Source organism: Aulonocara stuartgranti (assembly GCF_965226115.1).
Source record: "Aulonocara stuartgranti genome assembly, chromosome: 6".
NCBI classification, from domain to species: Eukaryota; Metazoa; Chordata; class Actinopteri; order Cichliformes; family Cichlidae; genus Aulonocara; species Aulonocara stuartgranti.
In genome coordinates, this window is record NC_138944.1 from 9,386,329 (window position 1) to 9,395,437 (window position 9,109).

Sequence of the window (9,109 nt, forward strand, 5' to 3'; positions counted from 1 at the left end):
GGAGGAGGGCAAGGCATGAGGAGGAAAAGCAGGAGGAGAGAGAGAGAGTGTGAACATTAACACTTAATGGAAGTGATGGAGAATGATAAGGACACCTGCTTCTCCACTTTACAGGAAGTGACCTGTGAAGATGTGGCATCTACACCTGTGGCAGATTCAGTGTTGTCTGAGGGGGAAAGAACCTTTGCTGCTACCTCCCTCATCTCTTTTTCCTTCAGTACAAGAAATTATTGAGGAATTCCTCTTCCTTCTTTTTATTGCTCAATATCTGATTTTAGACATTTGACCTATAGATACACCACATGCACTCAGTGACTCCTTGCATCATAAACGATTACATAACTCATGTATCTACCTTGCCTTGTCCAACAAAGAGAGTGGTCATGTGAAAGACCTGCCTAGAACAGACATCAACCTTTAACACATTCCAGGTGTCAAAGGTTGTTGCAAAACTCTCTTACCTTTTTTAAACTCCTCCAGCATTGCGTCAAGCTTGGTGTCATTGAACACAAAATGCAACGGGTGGCTGTAAAACTTTGTGATGGTTTTGAGCGGAGTGCAATCATCCGGGTCCACGAAGGCCAGGTCCTTGACCAAGAGCAGATCCACTATATTGGACCTCTCGCCCTCGAAAACGGGGATGCGCGTGTAGCCGCTCTTCATTATCTCGGACATGGTATTGAAGTCCAGCGTTGCATCCCCAGGAATCATGAAGCAATCCCTCAGCGGCGTCATCACGTCCTCTACAGTCTTAGTCCTGAGCTCCAGCGCGCCCTGGATGATGTTCAGCTCCTCTTTCACCAGATCGTTGTAGGGGTCCGTGACGCGCAGCATCTCCAGAAGCTTCTCTCTGTTGTACACGGTTCCTATCTCCTGTCCGAGCAGGTAGTCCAGCAGCTTACTGACTGGGTAGGACGCAGGGAAGGTAAGCAGCATGAAGAACTTGGTGAGGAATATGGTGTTGGCTCCCACAGCGAGGCCGTGCCTGGAGCAGATGGCCTGTGGCACAATTTCCCCAAAAATGACTATACCGATGGTGGACATGACAACAGCAATCAAGCCCGAACCGGCGATATCATCCAGCAAGATGGTTAGCGTGGTGTTCACTAACACGTTCCCGAGCAGAAGAGAGCATAGCAAATAATTCCCTTGGCTCCTGACCGGCTCTATTTTTTTGGCGTAATTCTTCTCCCTTTCCGTGCCGCAGTTCTGCACTATCTGGAGTTCCATGGGGTCCAGAGCCATGAGCCCCAGGTTCAGCCCGCTGAACATACCGGACAGGCAAAGCAACATGGAGATGAAGATGACCTGGAGCCAGAAAGGCAGCAGAAACTTTTTCTCCTCCACCACTATCACTTTGGTGTCATCCCCATCGTGGTAGATCCAGGTGTTCTCCGTCCGCGGGTCGTGCATCCCGGCCACGGCTGGTGTCGAGGTGGCGATGCAAAGGTAATACGTTTTACTCCTCTCCGTCTTTCGCAAAGGTTTGACCTCAATTTCAACTATACCGGATGTCTTTCGATTCAGGATGATGTAGGGCAATATCATTATATCCGAAGTCCTAAAACCACAGGGGTGCAAGCCGGACGAGTCCTCCTGGCTCTGGTTATCCCCCGAGGAGCTGTCAATGCTCCCAATCACCCGGCTCCGCTCATGTTCCGTGAAAGCAATTTTGGACCAGGTCTCGTTGTTGATGTTCTGCCCGTACACTCTTAATTTTACCCGAGAGCGCTCACTCACCCGCAGGTAGCCCTTATCCATGAAGGAAATGTCGTCCGTGTCCTCCAGTCGGAGCCCTATGATGACGGTCTCCTCGGACCCTTCCTTGCCACTTGTCGGGGTGACACAGCAGCCAGTGACAGTTAAGAAAATCATCGCCAAAGCTCGGACCCGGTTAAGTGACGCCATTTTTGCAGCGGTGGGTGCTTGGGATAACGGTTCTGCCATATTGATAACAACTGGCAACCAACCTCCTGAATGAAAAGGGCTTTTAAAAATCAGAGCCAGTCGGAGTCCGCCTTCATCTCCGCCCAGGGTTGCCGTGACTTGTGCATCGGGACCTGCTCGTTCCCACTATGTGTCCGACACTGATGACTCGCGAGCGCAGGCTTACGGGCCAACTCGTGCCTCCCCTGGTGTCCCCGATACAGGCGACGGCGACGACCAATCGGGAGGTTCCGCTGGCCGGGAGGCGGGGCGTCCGCAGCCTCCTTGACGAATCAAATTCCAAAACAAGTGCACCTCATGTTAGGAGACAGATAGGACTTTACTCGTGACTTCTTAAAACATATCATGCTAGAAAAGACAACCACAATACCCGGTCTAAATGTTTAAAAAAGGCACGTGCAAAGATTAAAGGTTAACTAAAATAAATACTACAACATGTTTTATCTATATAGACTATCAAAGGTTGGGACATGTTAATTTGTTTTCCTCCTATCGCATTGCATCATACTGCATGCTGAAACTCCGAAGCACTATCTATATCATGTCTCATTTTAATGACAGGTATTACAGTGGACAGTAATATGTTCTTAGACTGACTAACTTGAAGAGGTTAAAGTTGTCAAAACCATTAAACACATATACATATACGTCATTGAGATGTGTAATACAAAAAACAATTTCTTTAATACAATTATCTCTTATTAGACTATTTATCTTTTCCCCCTTTAAACTTAAAATGAAACTAAAGCGAGAGATCCTGACCACCATGTCTTGAACTGGTCCCCTTAACCAAAGCTTTTCCCAAATACAAATGTGCATTTGTACCTTTAGAAATAATGCACTACATCATAGGAGCAAAGATGAAAATAGAAGAGTCATTTCATTAATTAATATTTATTGTGTTTTATCAGAAATAACACATAACCATCACAATAATGAGAAATAATTTGTACACTTTTGTTGAAGCATATCTTAAAGCCAGTCTGCAAAACAATTAAGCACCGATTTACTAAAACACAGGTTTTAAGGGAAGTAAAAAGTATTGTGTGAATAAACAATGTCAGTTTTATGGGTAAAAAAATAATTAGACTAAGCAGGCATATGACAAAATGAGGCACAAATGAAGAAGTTGCTCTTCTTAATACTGCTCATGGTTGTTAAAAGGTTTTAAATTTGTTGCATTTTTATTTTACCTTACTAAAGTTTTCCTTTTATCTATACAATATAATTATGTTAATGAATTGTTACCATATTTAATCCTTTCATAAAATATTAACTGGGAGCACTTGCAGAACCCTTAAATCCCTCAAAGTGATATTGTTATCTTGTTTGCGCAAGATAATTTATAGCCTAGGTACTCAACATGTGGCCTGTGGACCAGTGTCAGACTTCAAAAATGTTATGTGGCTTCTAATCACCCTTGATTCAACAACAGTTCAGTCAAAACCAATGGATAGTACCGCTGAAAACTAGAAGCAGGGAGCAGATCTCTTCAATTTTAACTATTTTCTTTGACATTATAGCAAAATAAACCACCCTAACCTTAATTTAAAAAATAGTTGGTACAATTTAACAACCACCTCACTCTGATAAGACAAACTAAAATTATTTGATGTGAGATTTCTTTTCCTTATGGTCCTAAATCATATGCTGGCTCCTTAAATTGGCTCATATGCACTTGAAGCAACTTCAAATACAAACACTTTGATTACACAATAAAACATTTTAAAGTCATCAGCAGAACTCATTTCTCTGCAGGCCATACACTTGTAGTCCTTCACATAGTCATTCAGTATGTGAAGCAAATGGTGGCTTTGTGTAATTGCAATGCAGGGTGTTCCAAAGTGAAACTAAAACTTGACCAGCTGAGATGTCTCCATTATACACTGGGTGGGTGAAGTTGTTTGAGCAACCAGTATCTATTAAATTATGATCTACCCACAAGGTGTTTATTGTTTATCGATGTAATGAAGTTGTGAGGTCATATATGAGGAACATGATTATGTTTAATTAAAATGAATTAATTAATACTCATGGAAGTTCACCAAACATGTAGACATTATTGGTAGGCAGGAAGCTGAGCCTGTTTCTTTGTGCTCTTCCCACCATCATTTGCAGCAGCCAGCAGACTGTGTGCTGCAGCATCCCCCAGTGGCTGATGCAGGGCCTTGCACACCCAACTTCAGGGCCAGCTCAAAAGGGTCCTCAATGCCAGCCTGTATGAATAATTCAGCCAAGCAGAAGCATTAAAAGAACAAGCACCCAGTTACAAGAATGTATCATGTAACATTTGTGTTTCATCCCAAATCACTGTAAGCAAGGTCACAAAATTGAAGAAGTGAATCCAGGTACTATTACGGTACATTATAACAGAACACCGGCTCCTCTACACAGAGTCTTGTTATGGCCCTGTGCTTCCTTTATCAGTTACTGGTTGTTCATTAAGTCACAATTTCAAAGCAGCTGTTCTTTTCATGAATAAGACCAAAGGCTTTTTTTATTACTATTATCAGCACACTGCTGTAGTGATTACAGAAAACTCTTCCAGACGAGACTTCACACTGTCCAAACTGTTAATAATGAGGTGGATTTTGATAAGCCTTTACCATTTTAATTTACTTCTATTTCTCATATCAGAAGAGAAAAAAAAATCTTTAATGAGCGGTTAACAAGTTAGAGAACTCATTTTTAAAAAAATGTAAAGCGGTGCTGTTAGAGGTGTATGTGCATAAAATGATTGCAAGCCCTGATGAAATGGTATTCTATTAGCTGAGTGTAGAACATTCCTTCTTGTTCAAGGTTCCCCAGCATGACTCCACAGTCTGGTTATGAGTCCAAGACAGCTGCTTGACCTTGTGCTTGTGCATGTGTGTATGTATGTTTGAGCGGTACGTGAATGTCCAAGAATGTACAGCATGCAGAAGCACATGCATGTGTGTTTGTGAGCGCAGTTTGACAGAGGCGCTCTGCCCTCTGGGCGTGTCACACAAATTGATACCAGAAACATACTGACCCCTAATGTGTAAAAGAGACATCCAAGAATTTAAACACAACACTGACCTTAGGTTTGACTCCACAGGGCCCAGTGGGGCCCCCCAGTGGCTGGAAAGTAAAGTCCTCTGCAAATCTGGAATGTGTCAGTATGTTGGCCACCTCTCCATCCACCTCCACAACTTCATTGGCCTACAAAATACATCCAAATCTGAAATCATTTGCACAGTTTAAGCGAGTAGAAGGCTGATGTATATTCTAATTCAGAATATACAGACCATGAAGGTGTACTGACAGTCAAACTGGAAACTATCCTCTGCCCCTGTAATGCCACCATTATATATGACTTTGCAGTTCTTGGTGTTCCCCTTGGGGACCTTAAACAAGCGGTATGTGGCAGAAACAAACTTGAAGTCACCTGTATTAAACACACAAGATTGAAATTAAAAAAATTAATAAATTTCAGGTCATGCAAGAAGGTTAGCAGCTCTCAAAATGTAAAATAACTTGGAATCTTGTAATGTTACATTAGTTGTAACTGTAGCTACATAAATATAGGTTAGGAGAAAACCAGCAGTGACATAATAGTGCAAGCTAACTTAGTAATGTTTATTTGTAGGGTTAATCTATAAAATGTTCTTCTTTAAGGACTTGTGCAAAAGGATTCTCTGATAGCATCATTCATGTCGATTGTGCCTGTATGTACAACTGACATGAATGTCACTGGATATTTACTCTTTTCCAGAGCTCTGTAAACTCCAAAGATGGCTGTGTGGGAAAATCCCAGTAGATCATCAATTTCTGAAATAATCATACCAGCTTATCTGGCACTAACAACCACGCCACATTCAAAGTTACCTAAATCACCTCCCCCCCCCCCATTCTGATGCTCGGTCTGAACTTCAGCAGGTCATCATGACCATGTCGACATGCCTATGCGCACCGAGCTGCAGTCATGTGATTTACTGACTAGATATTTGCATTAAAAAGCAGCTGAACAGATGTACCTAACAAAGTGGCTGTTGAGTGTAATTCTGTATCAAGCAAATAATGCAAAAGTCAAGCAAGTAAAAAAGCTGTCAAACCAAGAATGTCCTGCAGTTCCTTGTTGTCAACAGTGATGACACTGGCCGTAACCAGCCGTGGGGGGCTGAAGCCCACTTTTTCAGCCAATTGTAGGAGATCCTTCCAGCAGAGTGCTCCAGCAAGGCACTCACCTGCAAAGATAAAACAGACTATGATATTCTGGTGGGTGCTTGTCAATTTATGGCAGTAGAATATTAATTAGACGCACCCCATAACACTTTGTGATTTTTAATTTCCTCTGTTAGTCTTCCATTGCTGTAAATGTCACTGAAGTGCAGCTCACCACCATCCTAATGAGGAAAAATGAGAAAGTGTATGTAAATGTGTAAATATTTGCTTAGCTTTGCTCTCATAGTTTTATGATTGAAGATTTAATAACAATATTTAAAAAATGAGAAGCAGCGTACCTTAAGTACTTTGTAAGCTTCAGTCAGTACCAGCCTCTTGTCTGGAGAAAGATTCACCACACAGTTGGAGCTAAGCAAAAGCAGAAGATGTTCAAAACTGTTATTCTATGATTATATATTGTTAAACTGCACACAAAAAAGGATTAGTAAGACACCTTACATAATTACATCAAACGAGTCATTTTCCAGACCTGCCTCGGTCAAGGCTTCGATGTAGCCTTGGACAAAATTTATATTTGGCTTCTTGTAACCAAACTCTTTCATATGATGGTCCACATAGGTCCTGGCCAACTCGAGCTGGAATTTAAAAAGGAAAAAAAAAAAAGGTATTTATCAGAATTTATCAGTATCACTCAATAAGTCCAAAACTTTTTGGTTGTATTTAAGGCATGCATGCATACAGAACAGAGTTTTGTCTTTACAAATTAAGAAGTTGAAAAATCTTCACTTAGAAGATTTTAACAGCCTTAAATAGAGTTTTGGAGATATTCTGAGTTCAATTCAGTATCATTTAACCATCAGCTAGGATGCACCGATTAATCATAAGGCCAATACAGCGATACGGATGTTCAATACCTGGCCATCAGTCATGTCAATACCAGTGACATGTCCCTTCTCACCCACAAGCTGACTCAACATATAGCAGTCCCTCCCACTTCCACTGCCCAAATCTAGTATCCTGCAGCCCTCTAAGCATTCTGGCACAACCAAACCACAGCCATAGTACCTGTGGGAGACAAAAACATATCAGGTTCACTGATTTTGAAGTGTGACTAGAAGAACAGAGAGGTCAGCAACCCACTAACCTAGCAGTGATTTCAGGGTGTACTTTCTTCAGTGCCTGGCGAATGAAGTCAGGGGTGGGCTGGACTGGAGCCACACAGGCATTGGTCTTTAGGTCTGAGGTTTTCTTCAGCCTCTTGCCATAATAATCCTGTTTTCACAAAGAAATCTTGGTAACAGTAGCTCCTCATTATAAAGCAGACTATTTATTTATAAATAAACAGTTTGTTTGCTCCCGTTGTCTCAGCAACATAAATAAAATCCTTTGGGACCCATCTCACCATGATGATGCACTGTTTGAACATCTACCTTCAGGCAGACGTTTCAGAGCCATAAAGACATAATAGACTAAGGAGCTTAGTCTGTTAAGCTTTTATCCCTCAGCCATCAACATGCTGAAGACTGCTAAATTACGGACAACCAGATTCAATACAACTTACATATACAATGTTTACATTGTTACAGCATGATCTCATGTTTACATGTTTACAATTGTAGTTACCCTTGGTATTTAAGCTAACACCAGCAAACGGGAAGAAGCACAATATGGAAACGATTGTGTGTGTGTGTGTGTGTGTATATATTAAAAAAAAAAAAAATTATATATATATATATACACACACACACACACATAGATATATAGATAGGTATATATACACTAATTTCTATTCTTCTTTTGCACTGAGGTAATTGCACCTCAATTTCCCTGTTTAATGTTTCATTGCTATAATGTCAATACAAATTGTGATTCTGATACTGTCTGACTCTGAGGCTGCATTGGAAACTGACCATACAAGCAATGGAACAAAACTGCTGGACAGACACCTTAATGAGCACAACTACGGCTAACATGTGTTTATTTTTAAATGACAGATGATCTGTACAAACAGATCATTTACTCATCAGGGGCCAGATCTGTTTTAACAGTTACATAAATACTGAAAATAGGCTAACAACACTCTGTCATGAGCAGTCCCACTACCGACTGGTGTTATTTTACCTTCACATCCACGTGAATCGTGCTATCAGAGAATCCCTTTGGACACGTACTTTAAAAAAAGAAAAGAAAAAAGAAAACATGAGTTACAGATTAGCCCTCCAAATACACGTCAGTAAATTAGCCTACGCCAAGTCACTGCTAGTTCTCTGCTGACTTAAACTGATGTAGCTTTAGTTACAAGTAAGGTCACATTACAAGATCACAAGTTATTTTAGTCTTTAACTTGACACTTTATGACTATTGTTTCTTTAAAATAACCGTGTACGTATCATAACAACATTAAAGGTGAAGGTTCAACCTGACACACGTCACTCGCTGAATTTAGAACAGCTGCAGCTTGAAATTGGACAATGCACAAGGATTAGGCTGTTTTTACCTCTTTCCATGGTCCATGGTTACATTACGTTCGCTTCCCAAGTAAAGGAAAATCTCAGTGTGCTGTCAAGTTTCCTTACTTTGAACGAACATTGTGCGTTTCACTTCCTGTTTTACCAGCGCGCCCTCTACTTGCCTCACTGCCTAACATAACAGCAACAATGTGACAGCATTTCACATTGTTGCTGTATTAATTCAATGCATTTGATTTGATTTAATAGAAACAAGGCTATCGATTTCATGGGGATTTCCAAGAGGAAGCATGGGACACTCCCACCAATCATTCAGCTCAATAATAATAGATAAATAATTAAAACTAGGAGTTACAGAATATAATAATATTATACTATATTATAATGTCGCCTTCTTGTTAAATGGTAAGGTGCCTTCCATATGTGGTCAGTGACGGTTTATCAGTTTACAATAAAAACAGCTGTCCACCTGCAAGTAAACCGTTTTTATTATATGTGGCAAAAGTGCCACAGTTTCAAACTGGAACATACACAGCATTATAGGTGCA

At 40.9% G+C, this 9,109-nt stretch overlaps 2 protein-coding genes across 6 annotated transcripts in view; both read right to left on the reverse strand.

Moving 5' to 3' along the window:
• The window catches only part of cnnm2b (cyclin and CBS domain divalent metal cation transport mediator 2b), a 52,450-nt gene extending 50,300 nt beyond the window's left edge, over window positions 1-2,150 (reverse strand). For 3 of the 5 annotated variants that reach the window (XM_082537829.1, XM_082537828.1, XM_082537827.1), the window contains exon 1: window positions 462-2,150. In XM_082537829.1, the coding sequence (XP_082393955.1) occupies window positions 462-1,947 (1,486 nt within the window). In that variant the 5' untranslated portion in view covers window positions 1,948-2,150. The remainder of the gene's footprint in view (window positions 1-461) is intronic. The other 2 variants (XR_014277460.1, XR_014277461.1) reach the window with 1 other exon arrangement.
• A 645-nt stretch (window positions 2,151-2,795) lies between these two features.
• Window positions 2,796-8,735, reverse strand: as3mt (arsenite methyltransferase). The gene is made up of 11 exons (XM_082535505.1): window positions 8,591-8,735; window positions 8,215-8,263; window positions 7,238-7,365; window positions 7,008-7,158; window positions 6,592-6,728; window positions 6,432-6,501; window positions 6,233-6,314; window positions 6,024-6,155; window positions 5,217-5,356; window positions 5,008-5,130; window positions 2,796-4,163 (listed from the first exon to the last, which is right to left on the reverse strand). Exons 1-11 carry the CDS (start codon window positions 8,605-8,607, stop codon window positions 4,056-4,058), a joined length of 1,137 nt encoding a protein of 378 aa, XP_082391631.1. The 5' UTR covers window positions 8,608-8,735; the 3' UTR covers window positions 2,796-4,055.
• Between the last annotated feature and the right edge of the window lie 374 nt (window positions 8,736-9,109).